The sequence below is a fragment of the Aegilops tauschii genome, chromosome 4 (assembly GCF_002575655.3).
Source record: "Aegilops tauschii subsp. strangulata cultivar AL8/78 chromosome 4, Aet v6.0, whole genome shotgun sequence".
Taxonomy (NCBI): Eukaryota; Viridiplantae; Streptophyta; class Magnoliopsida; order Poales; family Poaceae; genus Aegilops; species Aegilops tauschii.
Window position 1 is genome coordinate 211,088,594 of NC_053038.3, and position 21,272 is coordinate 211,109,865.

The window sequence follows — 21,272 nt, forward strand, 5'->3', positions numbered from 1 at the left end:
TGGGTTCTGACAAACGAATATAAATGCTAACCCAGTAGCCCCCGAGCCTTGATTGGGTCAGGACGACCGAGTTAAGGGTCCATTAATATAGATTTTTATTGTTATCGGCATGCTTCAAAGGTCAAGAACAAGAAATTGTCCGAAGACCTGGACCTGAGCCGAACACAATTGGCTGATGGAAAGCCGAATTAGAGGTGGTGAAGAAGTTCACCAGCGAGGCCCATGGTGAGGGAAAGCTTTGAACATGAATGAATTAAGCCAATGTGCCCTGTTTAACACCGGCCTTCTATATAGTAGCCGAATCTATAGGTCAACTGCAAAAGGACATGGATGCCGCCAAAGAGCCCCAACGGTATATCGAGTCACAGTATGAAGCTGGTTTTTGGGTTCTAAAACAAAGTCATCAAGAGAATAACAAGCTGAATGTGGAAAACCAACAACAAGCTAAAGAACTAGAGAGTATGAAGACTCAATTAAAACTGGCGTTGGAAGAGAACCACAAATTGAAAAGCGGCCTATTGAGTAAGTAATTTATAAGCTTTGGTACATACACGGTTGTGATGCCGGAGTGTAAGGGACATGCCCTTCTCTTTGACAGGTCTCTTGACGGGTCAGCCCGGAGATGATGCCCAACCCTTTGGCAGTAATCTCGTAAAGGAGTTGTGTCTTGTACATGAGAAGGCTCGAAAAGCTATGAAGAACATTGTCAAGGCATTATGGCAAGCCGAGGCGGTACCAGACGATATGGCCGAACTCGCTGATCAATTTAAAGGAGCTCGGTGATGCTTTGATTTATGCAAGATATCAACTCGTCCGGAGGAGCCGCAAGAAGCATGGGCTGTGGTGAAGACCCGATTCACCAAACTCGAGCCGGAGCGAATGTCACATGTCGCACCGATAGGACCGGATGGGCAAGAAATTCCACTTCATTTGGTGTACAACCAAGTGATGCCCGGGCTCGATACTCCCAAAAGGATTGTGTCCTAGATAGCCTAATAGACGATGTGGACAAAGAGTGAGGTGTTTGATTCTATGTAGCTACGTACTTTACATCAAACTTTCTCGATCTGTACTGTAAAACGTTGTCTTAACAAGTCATCGGCTTCAGCCTCCCCGGCCAGCGGACTGGGAGTGTTCCGTACTATGTGACCTGAGGTAACAGGAAATTACTTTCAGTAACTAGGCAATCCGTCCATTTGGTATGAACAGAAAAAAACACATGTGGAGAGTTATATTATATTACTTTTTGACGTAAGAAACATCTTCCAAAGAAAATAGTTCCTTTAGAGGTTCCTTTTTTCAGATACGTCTTGTAAAAAAGAAACTTAGTGCCCGGATACCTAGAGTATGTAGATAATGGTTAATGCGGGAACCGAATCGCCTACATCATGGTGGCGAACACCTGCTTAATGTCATCTCCCTTATCGCCGACCCATTATGTTCTTAAGAACGCTATCTTTTGGCTTCACCTGTCTAAGGTACGTAGTCGGCTGACCCGGTCGTAGCAATCATAGAGGTGCTCCCTTTACTCCCTAGCCGAACAATTGGGAACGTAGGGGGTAAACACTGGAGCCAGACAGCCCAGCTTGGCAAAAACTTAAGTCAAATCAGTGCATATGATGGTGTAAGATTATTTGGGAAATGCAAGAATAATTATATGTGAAGAAGGTATATTGATTGGCTGCTTGAAAGGAGCCCCCAAGTAAGTCTGGGCATTACATTCTAAACATTATTGCAACAGGGGCTAAACACTGTTCAGTTTATCCGGATAGAGCCCGGGAGGTGCTGCCTCCACAGAAGTAAAGGAGAAGGAAAAAATACAGTAAAGAGAAAATGCTAATGGGAGTAACGTGGCCATACTAGCCGTAGAAGCGGCGAAGCTGAGCTACATTCCAGGGATTACGTTCGAGGCTGTCGTCGGATGGATTACGACTATGATATGCCCCTCCTGCTAGCACTTCAGCGATTGTGAAAGGGCCTTCCCATTTCATCAAGAGTTTGTTCTTTTGCTTCTCAGGGAGACAAAGGACGAGGTCACCGATATTGTATGCCTTCACCCGAACTTCCCCGCCCAGGTAGCCCCGACCTTGCAGCTGGTAGAATGTAGAGCGAGCCCGAGCCATATCATGCTCTTCTTCCAAGGCGTCCAGGTCTTCTTGCCGATCCAATTCGGCCTCTTTTTCCACGTACATGCGGATTCTGGGAGCGTCGTGACTGATATCATATGGGAGAACTGCCTTTGCACGGTACACCATGAAGAAAGGTGTATATCCTGTTGATCGGTTAGGGGTAGTACGCAGTCCCCATAATACAGAGTCGAGCTCCTCCACCCAGTGACAATTAGATTGCTTCAGGGAATGGACCAGGTGAGGCTTCATGCCGCTCATGATTAATCCGTTGGCCCGTTGAACTTGTCTATCGGTCTGTGGATGGTACACCGAAGCGTAGTCGAGCTTGATGCCCATGTTAGCGCACCAATCTTTAACATCCCGGGCCGTGAAACTAGAACCAGTATCCGTGATTATACTGTGGGGGACACCATAACGGTGCACTACTCCGGATATGAATTCGATGACTAGTCCGGACTTTGCTGAAGTTACTGGTTTTGCTTTGAACCATTTAGTGAATTTGTCCACCATGACCAATAGGTATTTCTTTTTCTTGGTTCCCCCTTTAAGTGGTCCGACCATATTTAGCCCCCAGATTACAAAGGGACAGGTGATTGGTATGGCCCGAAGAGCCGTGAGGGGCATATGGCTTTGATTTGCAAAAAGTTGGCATCCAACACAATGTTGACTAGGGTACGACATCCGTGCGAGCAATGGGCCAGAAAAACCCTGCTCGGAAAGCCTTGCTTACAAGGGCCCGGGCCGCTGCATGATGGCCACCCATGCCAGCATGATTTTTGTCTGAAAGTTCCTGCCCTAACCCTTCTGATATGCACCGCTGTAGAACTCCAGTAGTGCTTTACCTGTATAGCTCACCCGCATGGACCTTATAGGATATGAAGCGCCAAACTATGTGCCGCGCCTCGGATTGATCATCTGGGAGCTCCTTTCTTAAAAGGTAGGCCAGGAAGGGCTCAGTCCATGGTGCAATTACCGCCATGAGATCATGCGCCGAAGTTGTTTCCTCTAGTGCCGAGCTCCCAATGATGTCATCATCTGGCTCAATGGCCGGGGGATGATTTGAACGGGGTCATCGGTGGCCGAATCCTTATTCCCATCCTGCCATACCATAGATGGCTTGAAGAGGCGTTCTAAGAAGGTGTTCTTTGGCACTGTGTCATGCCTGGCGCCCATGCGGGCGAGGACGTCCACCGCTTGATTACTGTCCCTATAGACATGGTGGAATTCCAATCCTTCAAACCGTGTTGATATTTTTAAGATGTTGTATTGGTACGCTGCCATTTTTGGGTCTTTGGCATCGAACTCGCCGTTGACTTGAGAGGTGGCGAGGTTGGAGTCTCCCCGTACCTCAAGCCATTGTACGCCCATCGACCGCTATTCTGCATGCTTCTAGTGTATTAAATTCATGGAGAAATGGAGTAATGCAATAAGAACGATGACATGATGTAAACAAGATCTATTCATGTAGGAATAGACCCCATCTTGTTATCCTAAATATCAATGATACATATGTGTCATGTCCCCTTCTGTCACTGGGATTGAGCACGATAAGATTGAACCCATCACAAAGCACCTCTCCCATGTCAAGAAAAATCGATCTAGTTGGCCAAACTAAACCAAAGATTCGAAGAAGAAATACAAGGCTATAAGTAATCATGCATATAAGAGATCAAAACTCAAATAAAAGAGATCTGATCATAAACTCAAAGTTCATTGGTTCCCAACAAATACACCGCAAAAAGAATTACATCAAATAGATCTCCAAGTGACCATTTTATTGAGAATCAAGAGAGAGAGAGGAAGCCATCTAGCTGCTGTCTACGGACCCGTAGGTCTACAATGAAGTACTCACGCATCATCAGAGAGGCACCAATGTGGATGATGAACCCCTCCGTGATGGTGTTTAGATTGGATCTAGTGGTTCTGGAACTTACGACGGCTGGAATTGTGTTTTCGTCGACTCCCCTAGGGTTTTTGATTTTTCGGGGTATTTATAGAGCAAAGAGGCGGTGCGGGAGGCCACCGAGGTGGGCGCAACCCACTAGGGCGCTCTTGGGCCCCCAGGCGCGCCAGGTGGGTTGTGACCCCCTCGAGGCACCCCGCAGGTACTTCTTCGGCCCAAGTTGTTCCTTCTGGTCCAGGAAAATTCTCCAAAAGTTTTGCTGCATTTGGACTCTGTTTGGTATTGATTTTCTGTGAAGTAAAAAACAAGCAAAAAATAGCAACTGGCACTTGGCACTATGTCAATAGGTTAGTCCCAAAAAATGATATAAAGTTGCTATAAAATGATTGTAAAACATCCAAGAATGATAATATAACAGCATGGAACAAGCAAAAATTGTAAATACGTTGGTGACATATCAGCATCCCCAAGCTTAATTCCTACTCGTCATGAAATAGGTAAATGATAAAAACAGAATTTTTGATGTGGAATGCTTCCTAACATGTTCATAACATATTGTTTTTAGGTAGCATGGACATATGGACTTTTATATGATTCAAAGCAATAGTCTAGTTTTGACATGAAGATTTCAATACTCAAGCGTATCAACAAGCAACCATGTCTTTCAAAATATCAACACTAAAGCAAGTTATCCCAAGCCCTTCATGCTCAATCATTGATCCATTCATGAAATACACTCGCATATTAGCTACACCCAATGCTCAAGAACGATCATAGTGCCCCTTAGTTGGTGCTTTATAAGAGAAGATGGAGACTCATATAAAAAATAAAAATTGCATAAAGTAAATAGAAAGGCCCGTCGTAGAGGGAAGTAGGGATTTGTAGAGGTGCCAGAGCTCAAAACAAAAAAGATAGAGATAAATTTTTTTGGGTGGCATGCTTTTCCTGTCAACAAAACGATCGAGTAATTCCCAATACTTTCCATGCTAGATATATCATAGGCGGTTCCCAAACAAAAATTAAAGTTTAGTCCTTTCTTCCACCATACTTTCACATTCCACGGCTTGTCGTATCCACGGCTGCCGTCCATACCAACAATTTCCAAGGAATTTATTATTTGACAACATAAAGTAAATTCATTTTTCATTTCTATACTGGCATCCCTAATACCTTTGTCATACTCTCGTGCAATGACAAGAGAATAAACACTCATCTTGAGCATAACACATCTAGCATGGAAAAATATCAGCCACCCCTACCGTCTCATGAGCGGTACAAGCATACAAAAAGGAAATTTATTTTGAAAATTAGAGATGGCGCATACAAATTTGCTTAGAATGGCAAGAGAATACCGCATATAGGTAGGTATGGTGGACTCATATGGCAAAATTGGGTTTAAGGACTTTGGATGCACAAGTAGTATTCCCACTTAGTGCAAGGGAAGGCTAGCAAAAAGATTGAGAAGCATCCAACCAAGAAACGAAAAATCACATAAGTGAGCATTAAGCATAGCTAACATTGAATAATGCACCACAAGTAGGATGTAATTTCATTGCATAATTATTGACATTTGTGCTTGCATAGGGAATCACAAACCTTAACACCAATATTCTAACTAAAGCATAATTACTCACCAACATGACTCACATATCACTATCATCATATCGCAAAACTATTACAACGAATCAAGTTTATTTTGTCCAATGATCTTCATGGAAGTTTTTATTATATCACTCTTGAATATCTATCACATTGGGACTAGTTTCATCTGTTGCTTTTGATAGCTCAAACAAATTTAAGTGAAGAACAGGAGCATAAAAAAATTTCTTCTCTCAAAATAATACAAGTGAAGCATGAGAGAATTTCTTCAAAAGTTTACTAACTCTCAACTAATCTATGTGAAGCATGAGAGCATTTCTTCAAAAAAACTATAGGACACCGTGCTAAAAAAGATACAAGTGAAGCACTAGAGCAATTCCATAGCTCAAAAAATTTAATTGAAGCATAAAGGGCAATTCTAACAAATCATAGCATAATTTTGGCTCTCTCAAATAGGAGTGTCCAGCAAGGATAGATGATGCAAACTAAAAATCAAAACAAGCAAAGACTCATATAATAAAAGACGCTCCAAGCAAAACTCATGATATGTGACGAATAAAAATATAGCTCCATGTAAAATACCGATGGTCGTTAGAAGAAAGAGGGGATGCCACTCGGGGGCATCCCCAAGCTTAGTTGCTTGTATCTCTTTGGATATAACTAGGGGTGCCATGGGGCATCCCCAAGCTTAGGCTCTTCTTACTCTTTATTCCTTCATCCCTCGTGATCTCACCCAAAACTTGAAAACTTCAATCACACAAAACTCAACAAAACCTTCATGAGATCCGTTAGTATAACAAAGCAAATCACTACTCTAAGTACTGTTGCAAACCCATTCATCTTTTATTTTTGCATTATATCTACTATATTCCAACTTTACCATGGCTTATTGTCGGTGGAATCGACACCTATCGAATCACTGGGATCCCTTCTACGGTTGGCGGGCGCGGGGTTGTGCAAAGAGCAGGTCTAGGAGCCAGCACAAAGATCGTTTACCCATGTTCGGGCCGCGAGGATGCGTAAATACCGATGGTCCAAAAGATCTGAATGCCCCTCCTGGACGCCTTGGGCCTCCTTTTATAGTCAAAAAGGGGTTGCCACAGTGGCACACAGGAGGTGGAAAGGTGTACAATGCGCAAGCTTATCGCCTGTCATTACGGGACAAGGCGCATTAAATGCGCTCCTTAGCTGTCCCGTTGCTTTATCGGGGATGGCAACGAGGCCCATCCCATCCATCGCCGCCTCGCCCTGCTCCGACACACATCCGGGCGAACGATGCATGCAGGGCCATGTAGGCTGGCAGGCTGCTTAGATGGCGTGGTGGTAGGGTCTTCACGAAGATCTGCATGCCACCACGCAGGTGCTTGCTGAGTTGGCCTGGAAGCCGCACGTCGCCACGCAGGTGCCTGCCCGGCTGGTTGGGCTGGCAGCTGGATGGCAATGGTGGTGGAGTCTTGGCAGATGTGGGCCTGGCTGCGGCCCCACAGGTGTCCTCGGCAAGGGTCTTGCCGGGGCCCCAGCAAGTGGTCTTGCCGTGGCGCTGCGGTCGTCCTCGACAAGGGTCTTGCCGGGGGTCTTGTGGATCTCCTCGGCAAGGATCTTGCCGAGGATCATCGTCTTCTGGTCCTTATCTGATCTTGAGTGTTTATGATCTTGAAAAACATCCGCATGCCACCACGGAGGTGCCTCCCGAGCCTTGGTTCCAATTTGGTCATTGGCGGTGTTGGAACCCTTGGGCTAAAGGGTGGCCGCCCTGCTGGCATTGGGCAAGTGCCCCGGCAAGGCTCTTGCCGGGGTGGCCTCCACCCCGGAAAGGGTCTTGCCGGGGGAGTCCACGTCGCCCCCTTGTTCTTTGTGTTTCTTGGTCTTGGCGTTGCCTTGCCCGTCTCGTGCCTTCCTCTGCCCTACTTAGTGTGGCCGCGGGTGCGCCTCTGACAGCCCATGCACAAGTAGAGGGGTACAAAAAGGGCCTCTACTTTTGTACACTGACAGGAGCCCCCGGGCCTGGGACACACATAAGCGCAACGCGTTGTTCGGCCAGGCCCAGAATGGTGCGCGGGCAGGCGGGGCGGAGTTTTACCACGGTAATTCCCTCGCTCGTTGCGCTTCCCCACGACCTGCGTTGAATGCATGTTATGGAGGGTCGTGCGTGACGTGGGGGTCACGCATGGGGCGTCTGCTGCCCTCATGCGCCACATAGCGGTAAAACGAAGCGGCCCATGCCTTCCCCATAAAAAAAGGAGAAACCGCAGGCACGACGCCCATTTACCCTCTGTGCCTTCTTCAATCTTGGAACCGCTGTTCTTCCATTCTTCCTTCTCAAGCCCTCGCTTTCGCTCGCCGCCGCCGCCACGCCCTTGCTGTCCCTTATTCCTCGTCTCCCTCAGCCGCCATGGCACCCAAAACCAGCAAAGGCAAGGGAACGGCCAAGGACTCCAGGGGGAAGGAGGCGCCGGAGAGCGAGTTGGCGGCGCGGCGGACGCAGCTCGCCTACTTCCCTTTGACAGTCGACGCAGTCCACCTCCGGGACTACTTCAAGCCTCTGTGGGGGTGCAAGACGAAGGGGCACCCTGCCACGCGCATCATCCCCGCCGGTTTAGCCGAGGCCGGCCCGAATCGGTACCCTTTCTTCGTTGACTACTTTCCCTGCGGGCTCTGCCCCCTTCTCTGATTTCTTCAATGATGTAATGCACACCTATGGCTTCCACCTTCTGGATTTCACTCCAGATGTCGTGGCGTGCATGGCCCTTTTCGCCCATCTCTGTGAGGGCTTCGCCGGAGTGCATCCTAGTACGACCCTTTTCTGTCACTACTTCTATCCTCGTATCCAAAAGGGAGGCGCGATTTCCAGTTGTGTCGCCTGGATCCCAAGGAGCCAGGGAAAGGGGACATATCTGGAGGGCACCCGGAAGGAGAGGTGGGAGGAGTGGTGGGGCCGATGGTGCTGGATTGTGGAGGAGGACCTGGAGGAATTTTGCCGAGTTCGCCAGGCGCCGCCGGTTCGCAGAGACGATTGGAGCAATGTCGATGCTAATGATGAGAAGCTCACGGTCGCCACCACCAGGATTCACCGCCTCACCATGGCCGGGCTTACCCATGAGATGATTGGGGCAGATTTCATCCGCCGCCGAATCGCTCAACAAGGGGAGGCCGGCCTGGCTTTTCAAGAATGCGGCTGACATCATGGGGCTTCGCCCTGGCTTGGACCACAACTTCATGGTGATGAGGCACACCCACCTTTGCCAGAGGCTTTTCCAGCTCGACGTGTACCACGACGGCATGGTCGGGAGGTCCGGCAAGGCCGCGAAGGCCGGCAAGGTCGTCAAGGGGCCCTTGTTTGGGCAGCCGGCGGGAGTGGTCCCGCTAAGCAACAACTCTCGCTGAAATGACATCATCGCCATGATGACGGACTTCAACGTGCACGGGCTCGACCTGAACTGGGCCGAGCCGGGGGCGGATCAGGTGCAGGAGTTCTTTGACAAGCTGTCGGAGAAGTACATCCATGCCGAGCCATTGCTCATCGAGGACACCAGCCAAGTGGAGCTGGACTACATCGCCGCCAGCGCGGCGGAGGCGGAGCTCGCCAAGGAGGCTAGTAGTGCCGGCCACGTGGAGGACGAGGCCGAGGCTGCCACGGAGGAGAAGGAGCTTGCCGAGTGGGCGGAGTCCACTTGGGAGGCCAGTAGCACCAACACTGGGGCCCCTCTCATTGAAGACGTGGTCGACGAGTCGACCAAGGAGGAGGCCGAAGCTGATGACCCTCTGGCCTTGGAGAGAAGGCGCGTCCTGCGGCGGGCCACCTCTGGCGAGCCGGTCCGGCCCGGCAGGACCGAGCAGCAGCAAGAGACCCAGGGGGAGTCCGTGCACCTGACGAGGGCCGCGACAGCAAAGAAAGTGGTGCAAGTCGCGGTGGCGAAGAGGAAAGTGACTGCATCTCCTTCGTCCAAGTGTCCTCGGACCCCACCCGCTTCCCCTCCTCCCGCTGATGTCAACACGAAGGTCGTCTTCGACCTTGGGTCTCCGAGCCCGAGGAGGAAGAGGAAGGCATTGGAAGAGGAGGCGGAGGATGAGTAAGTATCTTGTCTTCTGTCTTGTCCGTCCCCTCAGATCGCGCCACTTTTCCTGACTTGTTTTTATTTTTGCAGGGATGTCGAGACGCTGGCCCAGAGGGTGGCGAAGAGGGCCAGGGCCTCGACAGGCGGGCAGCCCCCAGCAGGTACCTCGGACATATCGCTGGTGGTGGAGAGTAGCCCGGATAGCAGCCCTCGGCATAGCCCCCAGCGTGCGTTCATCACTCGCTCCCTATCAACTTGCGTTGGGGTATGATCTCTTGGCGCTGACCTTGCCGTGGTTGAAGGAGGAGGACGGCAGTAGGAGGAGCCACTGTGGGCCACCCCCAACACGACGCCCCCATCAACCACGCCACCCCAAGGGGCGTCCCCGGCAAGGGCGCCAAGCACCGAGCCCATGCACACGGAGGAGGAGGAGGCGAACCCGGGCGCCGGCGGCTCCGTCCCTACACCGAATCTTGGTTGGGAGGGGGCCACTTCTTCCGAGCCTGGAATGGGTGAGTTATTTGCCTTCTGTCCCTGTTCGTTCTTCTTCTTTTTGAACTTTGATTCGGCTCTGCCTCATCCCCCTTCTTGGCATCTAGGCGCTCCCTCGGCGGACCAGGAGAACATCGATACTGTCATCGAGGAGGTCGCCAGGGATGCTGAGGCCGAGGCCAACAAGATCGCCGCCAAGGAGGCCGCCAAGGGTGCTGCTGAGGATGCCACCAAGGAGCCGGCCGGGGAGACCGGCAAGGCCGCTGCCGAGGAGACCGGCAAGGGGCCTACCGGGGAGGCCGGCAAGGCCGCTGCCGAGGAGGGGGCGGTTGACGACCAACCTTCCTCCTACACTGCCTCTGGCTCGGGAAAGTACCTGAGGGTGAGCGACGACCTGTTCGTCCACCTCCCAGGGACGGCGAGCACCGGGCCGCCCACCAAGGGGGAGGTGTTTGATGACGAGGTGCTTGCCGCCGCCGAGCTTGAGGTTGTTGACGAGCCGAGCACCAGTGGCGGCGGTTCCCAGGAAGAGCGGCTCCTACAGGCCATGAGCGCCAACTTCCAGAAGCTTCAACTGCTTCCCCGCGCCCGCCTGGGCAAGGCCAAGTCCAGGATGGCGGTGGTGGACAAGGCAGAGGGGGACCTCGAGGAGCGTGTCGCCGAGACGGAGGCTTGGTTCCGCCAGGCCTACAAGGACCTGAAGGCCGCCCAGGATGTGCTGGTTGAGCGCAAGCTCGAGCTTGTCATGAAGCAGGCCGACATCAAGAAGGCCCAGGAGCTGGCGAAGGAGCAGGGTGCCAAAGATGAGGCTGCTCGGCACCAGCACCAGGCCGCGCTAAACTCCCAGGAGGAGGACCTTGCTGCTCGTGAGGAGAAGCTTGCCGCAACACTCCGCGGCAAGGATGAGGAGGTGGAGAAGCTTGTCGTGCAGCGGACCCAGGAGCTGGAGCAGAGGCACGAGGAGGCACTCAATGCTCAGGCCCAGGTCCAGGGCCGACAAGGTGAAAGAGCTGGAGGTGGAGCGGCACGGGCTGAAGGACTAGGCCCTGAAGCTGGCGAAGGAGAAGGACACGCTCAACGACGCTCTGATCGAGCCGCAGGCTACAGTCCTCGGGAAGACTGAGCAGCTCTCCAAGCCCAATGACTCCATTAAAGACCTGAAGCTGAAGCTGGAGGGTCTTGAAGGGACACTTTCGTAGGTCAAGGCCTGAGAGGAGACCCTGACCAAGAATCTGGAGAAGGAGAGGCAGCTGCGGAAGAACGACGCCGCCAACCACGAGGACTTTGTGAAGGGCGAGAACCTCTGGGTCAGCCGCCTCGCTAACGTCGCTGGCAGGATCACCACGCAACTGGCTACCATGGGGATGCCAAACGTGAGGTACGCCACGGAGCCGAACGTGAGTCCCAATGCCAAGCTGACCCTGTTCTTCGAGGGTGTTCTCGGGGCCCTGGAGCAGTTCCACTCCAACAGGGCGGCCTCCCTGGCCGATGAGGCCCGGAAGCTTTGCCGGGGCGTCATGACCAAGGTCCTCGCCAAGGTGGCGTACTGGAACCCCAACCTCGACTTTGACGCCGCACTCGAGAGCTTGCCGGAGGATACGGACCTCACGGCGCTTGAGGAGTGTATCAAGCCCATCATCAGCCGTGTCGACGGAGTTTGGAGGGTAGAGGGCTAGCGCGGGGATTAGGCACCCCATTTCTCATCGCCGCTGCAGGTTCATGACCAAGACAATTTTTATCTTTAGTTAGAACCAGAGCAACAATTGATGCAATATAACTCTGCAGTACTTTAAACCGATGCATGTTATTCTCCCGTTTGATCTTCCTTTGTATGTCCACCCTACGTTAATCGCGTAAGCTTGTCGGCGCGCAAACCCAGCCCGCGGCGCCTTGAGGATGGATCCCCAATAGCCTGCCGGGTATGGTTGCTACCAGGTGAATCACCTTACCACTCTTAACGCGGCCGCTCGAACTGTTGAGCGGACTCGAAACAGAGCAAAGGCGTTGCCAATAGTGGCAGGGCCCCATTGCGTGCAGGTTTTCTATACACAGGGCAAGATCTTCGAGGATGATAACTATATATATATATAAGGGAATTGCTCAAAGTTTTGCATGACTTAGCTTTTCTGTCGTTGCGCCGGTGTCCACCGCATCCACAGACGATGCCACCCGTTTGGTCGTCTTCTCCCTTGGAGTGACGACCACCATGAAGCCGCTGCTCCAACCAGACCAGATTTCCACAACTGCACCCCCCTACCTGGCGCGCCAAATATGTCAGTTGAAACGACACCTATGGAATCACTGGGATCCCTTCTACGGTTGGCGGGTGCGGGGTTGTGCACAGAGAAGGTCTAGGAGCCAGCACAAAGATCGTTTACCCAGGTTCGGGCCGCGAGGATGCGGAAAACCCTAGTCCTGCTTTGGTGTATATTTGAGTGTTCTTGAGCTCTCGAACTAGCTATGGTGCATGCGTAGGCCAAAAGATCCGAATCCCCCTCCTATACGCCTCGGGCCTCCTTTTATAGTCAAAAAGGGGTTGCCACAGTGGCACATAGGAGGTGGAAATGTCTATAGTGCGCAAGCTTATCGCCTGTCATTACGAGACAAGGTGCATTAAATGCGCTCCTTAGTTGTCCCGTTGCTTTATCGGGGAGGGCAACGAGGACCGTCCCGTCCGTCGCTGCCCCGCCCTGCTCCGACACGCATCCAGGCCAACGATGCATGCAGCGCCATGTAGGCTGGCAGGCTGCTGAGATGGCGTGGTGGTAGGGTCTTCACGAAGATCTGCATGCCACCACGCAGGTGCTTGCTGAGGTGGCCTGGAAGCCGCACGTCACCACGCAGGTGCCTGCCCGACTAGTTGGGCTGGCAGCTGGATGGGAACGGTGGTGGAGTCTTGGTAGATGTGGGCCTGGCTGCGGCCCTGCAGGTGTCCTCGGCAAGGGTCTTGCCGGGGCCCCGGCAAGTGGTCTTGCCGTGGCGCTGCGGTCGTCCCCGGCAAGGGTCTTCCTGGGGGTCTCGTGGATTTCCTCGGCAAGGATCTTTCCGAGGATCATCGTCTTTTGGTCCTTATCTTATCTTGAGTGTTTATGATCTTGACAAAGATCTACATGCCACCACGGAGGTGCCTCCCGAGCCTTGGTTCCAATGTGGTCCTTGGCGGTGTTGGAACCCTTGGGCTAAGGGTGGCGCACCCTGCTGGCGTTGGGCAAGTGCCCCGGCAAGGCTCACGCCAGGGCTGCGGAGGCCACGCCGGCAAGGTTCTCGCCGGGGTAGTCCACCTCGCCCCCTTGTTCTTTGTGTTTCTTGGTCTTGGCGTTGCCTTGCCCGTCTCATGCCTTCCTCTGCCTTACTTAGTGTGGCCATGGGCGCGGCTCTGACTGCCCGTGCACAAGTAGAGGGGTACAAAAATGGACCCTACTTTTGTACACCGACAATTATGCCCCCCGATAAAAACCATAGATTCATCAAAATAAGCACACAACACAAGAAAACATGATCTGTCAAAAACAGAACAACCTGTAGCAATCTGCAAACTTTATATACTTCTGTAACTCCAAAAATTGTGCAAAAATTGGATAATGTAGGCAATTTGTATATCAATCTTGTGTTAAAAAATTCAGAATTTTTCGTCGCTTATGTGATTTCACAAAATTATTTTACTGGACGCAAAAGTTTCTGTTTTTCAAGAGGATGAAATCAACTATCACCCAACACGATCCCAAAGGCTTTGCTCGGCGCAAACACTAATTAAAACATAAAAGCACAATTATAACAGAGGCATAATTATGCAAACACTCAAGAACAGAAAGAAAAAGTAAAAATAAATTTTATTCATTGGGTCGCCTCCCAACAAGCGTTATCGTTTTACACCCCTAGCTAGGCATAAACATAGATTCAAGTATTGTCATCTTTTTCCTTATTTTTCTTGGGTATGTTTTTGTCAGGAAGTTTTGCAAAAGAAAACTTGAAACACATTATCGATATTAACTTTAGCATTATCAAGTTGCTTAGCATCACATCCCCTTTGATTTTCGGCGACAATCCAAGAATAATGTTGATTAACATCATTGAAAACTTGTCGGATTATAGCTAAAATGGGGATTTATTTTTTTAAGATTCTCATCAAAAATTTGATTATTTATAAGCAAGTGTCTCAACAAATAATCGCTATTATAAAGGATCGCATCTATCATCGATTTTTCACGGTTCGTACTATAAAAATAAAAAATTTCCCTAGCTTCCTGTATCATGTAATAAAATTCATTCATAAGAACAAGGGTAGCCAAATTTTTAGCTTTAGGATTCTTTATAACAGGCAGCTCATAAAAAAATCTTTGCAGGGTAGGATGAGTACAGATAAATTTATTTTCAAGTTTCAGAACTAGTGCTGAAATAGCTTCGGCATAGGATTTAGTTCTTTTAAGTATAGGAGCATCATCAAGAGTCAAATTTCTGACATAATTGAAAAATTCTTGGATATGTTCTTTTCCCATAATATCCCCTTGCCCCAAAACAAAAGTTTTAGCATCCAGATTCCCGGATTGTCCAATTTAGGAGTTAGGCCATCATCTATTTCTGCCATACCAAAATCACTCTTGAAGACAAGTTCAAGCAAATAAGAGATCTTACAAGAAAACAGCGAACGAAAAAGAGGGCGACTAAAATGACAAATTTCTGTGAAGTGGGGGAGATGAAAATGAGAGGCAAATAGCCAATAATGCAAATTGCAAGGAGAAGGGATTTGTGATTAGGAACCTGATAGATGTTGATGATGTCTCCCTGACAACGGCACTAGAAATCCTTTCTTGATGGCTCGTGTCTGCGTCAGTATTTTCCCCGAAGAGGAAGGGATGATGCAGCACAACTACTGTCAGTAGTTCCCTGAGTTATGAGACCAAGGTAACACTATGTCAACTGTACCTGCACACTATGTCAACTGTACCTGCATACAAAGAACAAATACTTGCAAGCCGGTGCGTAAGAGGGGTTGTCAACCCCTCCCGGGTAAAAGATAGATTGGTTTGTAGTAGATTGGAAAAATAGGTCTCGCGGAAACACGAAATAAAATAAATATCAAAAAATTGCAGCCAGGTATTTTTGGGTTTTTGGAATAATAGATCTAAAAATGAAAGAGGCAAAAAATAGAGCGGAAAGCAAATATGATAAAGAATAGACCCGGGGGCCGTAGATTTCACTAGTGGCTTCTCTCGAGAAAAATAGCATATGGCGGGTAAACAAATTACTGTTGGGAAATTGATAGAACTTCAAATAATTATGACGATATCCAAGCAATGATCATTATATAGGCATCATGACCAAGATTATTAGACCGACTCCTGCCTGCATCTACTACTATTACTCAAAACATTGACCGCTATCCAGCATGCATCTAGTGTATTATGTTCATGGAGAAATGGAGTAATGCAATAAGAATGATGACATGATGTAGACAAGATCTATTCATGTAGGAATATGCCCCATCTTGCTATCCATAATAGCAAAAATACATACGTGTCATGTCCCCTTCTGTCACTGGGATTGAGCACCGTAAGATCGAACCCATCACAAAGCACCTCTTCCCATGGCAAGAAAAATTCTAGTAGGCCTAACTAAACCAAAGATTCAAAGAAGAAATACGAGGCGATATGTACTCATGCATATAAGAGTTCAAAACTCAAATAACTTTCATGGATAAACTAGATCTGATCATAAACTCAAAGTTCATCGGTTCTCAACAAACACACCGCAAAAAGAGTTACATCAAATAGATATCCAAGAGACCATTGTATTGAGAATAAAGAGAGAGGAGAGAGAGAGAGAGAGAAAGCCATCTAGCTACTGCCTACGGACCCGTAGGTCTATAATGAACTACTCACGCATCATCGGAGAGGCTCCAGTGAGGATGATGAACCCCTCCGTGATGGTGTCTATATTGGATGTGGTGGTTCTGGAACTTGTGGCGGCTGGAATTGTATTTTCGTCGACTCCCCTAGTGATTCTGGATTTTCAGGGTATTTGTAGAGCAAAGAGGTGGAGCCGGAGGCCACCGAGGTGGGCACAACCCACCAGGGTGCGCCTGGGCCCCCAGGTGGGTTGTGCCCCCCTCGGGGCACCCCTCTGGTACTTCTTTGGCCCAAGTTGTTCCTTCTGGTCTAGAAAAATTGTCCAAAAAGTTGCTATAAAATGATTGTAAAATATCCAAGAATGATAATATAAGAGCATGGAACAAGCAAAAATTATATATACGTTGGAGACGTATCAAGGACGTAAGGATTACCCCAGCCCCCTGTTTGGCTAACATTTTGGAGCCGTCAAAGTACATTCAACAAACTCGAGCCGGAGCGAATGGCACGTGTGGAACCGGTAGGACCGGATGGGAAAGAAGTTCCACTTCATTTGGTGTACGACCAAGTGATGCCCGGGGTCGATACTCCTAACAGGACTGTGTCCTAGATAGCCTAATAGACGATGTGGACAAAGAGTGACGTGTTTGATTCTATGTAGCTACGTACTTTACATCAAACCTTCTCGATCTATACTATGAAATGTTGTCTTAACTGGCCATCGGCTTCAGCCTCCCCGGCCAGCGGCCGGGGAGTGTTCTGTACAATGTGACCTGAGGTAACAGGAAATTACTTCCGGTAACTACGCAATCCCGCCATTTGGTACGAACAGACAAAAACGTGTGCAGAGGGTTATGTTATATTACTTTTTGACATAAGAAACATCTTCCGAAGAAAATAGTTCCTTTAGAGGTTCCTTTCTTTAGGTACGTCTTGTAAAAAAGAAAAGTAGTGTCCGGATACCTAGAGTATGTAGATAATGGTTAATGCGGGAACCGAATCACCTACATCATGGTGGCGAACACCTGCTTAATGTCATCTCCCTTATCGCCAACCCATTATGTTCTTAAGAATGCTAGCTTTCGGCTTCACCCGTCTAAGGTATGTAGTCGGCGGACCCGGTCGTAGCAATCGCAGAGGTGTTCCCTTTACTCCCTAGCCGAACAATAAGGAACGTAGGGGGTAAACACAGGAGCCAGGCAATCCAGCTTGGCAAAAACATAAGTCAAATCGGTGCATATGACGGCGTATGATTATTCGGGAAAATGCAAGAATAATTATATGTGAAAAAGGTATATTGATTGGCTGCTTGAAAGGAGCCGCTAGGTAAGTCTGGGCATTACATTTTAAAATGTATAGCAAAAGGGCTAAACACTGTTCGGTTTATCCGGAAAGAGTCTGGGAGGTGCTGCCTCCACAGAAGAAAAGGAGAAGGAAAAAATACAGTAAAGGGAAAAGGCTAATGGGAGTAACATGGCCATACTAGCCGTAGAAGTGGCAAAGCCGAGCTGCATTCCAGGGATTAGGTTCAAAGCGATTGTCGGCTAGATTACAAATGCGATATGCCCCTCCTGCTAGCACCTCATCAATTATTAAAGGGCCGTCCCATTTCGGCGAGAGCTTGTTCTTTTGCTTCTCAGGGAGACGAAGCATGAGGTCGCCGATATTGTATGCCTTCGTCCGAACTTCCCTACTCTGGTAACGCCGAACTTGCTATTGGTAGAATGTAGAGCGAGCCCGAGCCACATCACGCTCTTCTTCCAAGGCGTCCAGGTCTTCTTGCTGATCCAATTCGCCTCCTTTTCCTCATACATCCGGATTCTGGGAGCGTCGTGACTTATATCACATGGGAGAACTGCCTCTGCACCATACGCCATGAAGATAGGTGTATATCCCGTTGATCATTTAGGGGTAGTACGCAATCCCCATAATACAGATTGGATCTCCTCCACCCAGTGACAATCACATTGCTTCATGGAATGGACCAAGCTAGGATTTATGATGCTCATGATTAATACGATTGGCCCGTTCAACTTGTCCATCGGTCTGCGGGTCGTACACTGTCGCAGGATATCCGCGTCCACCTACGGGACCGGGCGGCCCCTTGCTTGTTCGGCGGGGGACATCGCGTTGCACAAAGCGCAGACCAGCACGCGGCAGCACGACTGAGAGCACACAAGCAGTTTACCTAGGTTTGGGCCGCCGCGAGGCATAAGACCCTACTCCTGCTTTGGTGGATTGACGCTAGAAATGAACGTGGTAGTGCGTGGTACACATGCACGACAAGGTCTGTCAGGGCTACGGTCATCACAAGCATATGGTGCCTTGGGCTTTTCAAGTTTCCAACCCTCTAACCCCCTCCTACGATTGCCATGGGCCTCCTTTTATAGATTAAGGGGTCACCATAGTGGCAAAACAATCATTACCCACCGATATGATAGTAAGTAGTGTTATCATACCTAACTCTACGGGCTGACAGGGTGCATTAAATGCACCGATCAGTCTCACATCACTAGCTGCCCGGCAAGCTTGACACCACACTGATTGACGATGTGGGTCGTACTTGCACAGTTGGCGGGGTGGTTTAGGCCCTGCAAGCCCCGGAAGGCGCTGCTGGAGAGTCTTGGTCGCTTGCTTCTGGTGGTGGCCTAGCCCCTTGCCGGGCTCGCTTGCCCAGCAAGGGAGGCCCTTCTCTTGCCGATATTCTGTTCCTTTGGCTCGATCTCTATCCCTTCTCAACTACATGTTTGTTTGTCAAGTCCCTTGGTTCTTTGATCACTGTCTTGAGCTGGTGCTTCAATCTTGATCTTGTGCCTGTGCACAGTTGGCAACATACCCGGGGTCTGTTGCACCGACAGAAGCCCCCGGGCCTGCCCCGATCGCGCTGCGGAGCGTCTACGGGGTAGGGCCTAATAAGCGCACAGGCAGGGCTGCTGAAGGGGTTGGTGAGGGAGTCCTGGACTAGGGGGTCCTCGGGGATCCGGGCTGTGTGATGTGGGCCGGATCGGTGGGCCGTGAAGGTACAAGATCAAGGACCTTTTCTCGTGTCCGGATGGGACTCTCCTTGGCGTGGAAGGCAAGCTTGGCATTCGGATATGAAGATTACTTTCTCTATAAACCGACTCTGTATAACCCTAGTCCCCTCCGGTGTCTATATAAACCGGAGGGTTTTAGTCCGTAGAGGCAATCATATCGTACAGTCTAGACATCTAGGATTTAGCCATCACGATCTCGAGGTAGATCAACTCTTGTAACCCCTATACTCATCAAAGTCAATCAAGTAAGAAGTAAGGTATTACCTCCATAAGGAGGACCCAAACCTGGGTAAGTATTGTGGCCCCTGCCTCCTCTTACCTTCGATCCTCAGACGCACAGTTCGGGACCCCTACCCGAGATTTGCCGGTTTTGACACCGACATTGGTGCTTTCATTGAGAGTTCCTCCCTGTTGTCAATAGAAGTATCGATGGTTCGCCTTGTCGTCAACGACAAAATCACCTCTGGAAGAGCCCTAGTTCCTGGGAAGATCCTCCAGATCGGCAATTTCACCATAGGCGCTCGTCCAGCCATTAAGCCTAAGGCGGTCCCCCGGATTGCCAAAAATCAGCTCCGCATCAACCCCGAAGGCATTGATAAGATGGATCCGACAGATGTTTCGTCTTTAAACGAACTGCTAGATCACATCGTCACCATTGGGGTTGCAACAGATTATGATCTGGTTGGGCTTAAACCCGATCAGAGGGAAATCAGGTCTCCACCTATCACCCACCTTGTGACTGCTGTGGAAGAGCATGTTGAGGATACCGCTCCTCCTATGCTAAAAACTAACTATGTTCGGCTCTCCGAGCCCTATGAGCTGGACACTCATCTTCGAGAAGGGATCATCTCTCTCTCGAACATAGAATCTGGTACTGAGTCTAAAAACCCCCGGGCACTCCGGACCCTGGGCCAATGACCTCAGAATTTTTTTCAAAATCCGGATTCCATAGTGGGTCACGGTTCGGATTCAAGCCCACCCACCCACCAGAATCAATACTCTCCAAGCAATTCCGGTCCCCCGGACATAAGCGATTTCATGTATATACGACAGCAACCTCTGGAAACAGTCCACCACTTTTGGGCTAGATTCCTACTTGTTAAAAACAAGATCAAAGATGCGGTATCAGTATTTTGCCGCAACTGTACGGACGAGGGCATCCTCAACACCATCAATTGGCACCACATTCCGCACTTTGCAGATTTGGCACACATAGTACAGAAGTATTGCGCAATGGAAAGCGCTTGGAAAGCCCAAACAGCTTGGTGGGAGCCACCGGCCTTTAAGCCACCCACTGGCCGAACAAAAAGGATGCACCCTTATGGGGCACCTGATCATTCTTCCACAGAAAACAAAATTCAGCCCTTAGCGGGACACATGACTATCCTCGATGGATGGCTCGACAAGCCCTGTCAGATACACGCGATGCCAAATTCCGAGCCAACTCATAACCTTTGGGCATGTTGGATACTCCGGCAGGTGGCTAAAAGCGGGGAGGCTATCCTCTTCAGCACTACTCCGACAAGGTATTCCCCTGAGGATAACGGCCTTGATGTGTTTACGATCTTCGAGGCCTTTTCTTCAAACAACCGGAGCAAAAGAGCGCTCCGCGACCTCGCCGAAGTTAATCACGTAGCCGCAATAAATCCTTGGAACGATATGGCGATAACCTTCAACTCCAATGACAAGCCAAAGGCCCGATCAGTCCGAGCACCAGCCGCTTTGGTTCTAAACCAATTGTGGATGGCTTTCGCCTCATTCAAGTGCTCCTGGACGACGGCAGCGGACTGAACCTCATCTACGAAGACACGCTCAATAAAATGCAAATGGACAAGAGTCGCATTGAGCAAAGCAATACATCCTTTCCAGGAATCATCCCCAGTCGGGAAGCAAGATGCTCAGGGAAAATTAAACTAGATGTGGTATTCGGAACGCCCGAGATCTATAGGTCCGAAGAGATAATCTTCCAGGTGGCCCCTTTCAACAACGGATATCATGCCCTGTTAGGGCGAGATTCATTCACACGCTTTCAAGCCATACCTCATTACGGATACATGAAGCTCAAAATGCCCGGGCCCAATGGTGTTATCACTATGTCCAGTGATCCGGACATAGCACTCCGCGCCGAAAACAAAATCGCATCCCTGGCCCTCGAGGCACTGTCCGAAGCCCTGGCGGCCGAGGAGCTCACCGCTCTGCATTCCACAATGGAT

General features: G+C 49.7%; 1 protein-coding gene across 1 annotated transcript; it reads right to left on the bottom strand.

The window, feature by feature from the left end:
* Positions 1-1,859: 1,859 nt before the first annotated feature.
* LOC141021769 (uncharacterized) lies at positions 1,860-2,465 on the bottom strand. The gene has a single exon (XM_073497623.1). It carries the CDS (start codon positions 2,463-2,465, stop codon positions 1,860-1,862), a length of 606 nt encoding a protein of 201 aa, XP_073353724.1.
* Between the last annotated feature and the right edge of the window lie 18,807 nt (positions 2,466-21,272).

Bases quoted from the DNA above. Each gene is read 5' to 3' on its own strand.
- LOC141021769 (XM_073497623.1), bottom strand. From the start codon at position 2,465: ATGGGCATCAAGCTCGACTACGCTTCGGTGTACCATCCACAGACCGAT.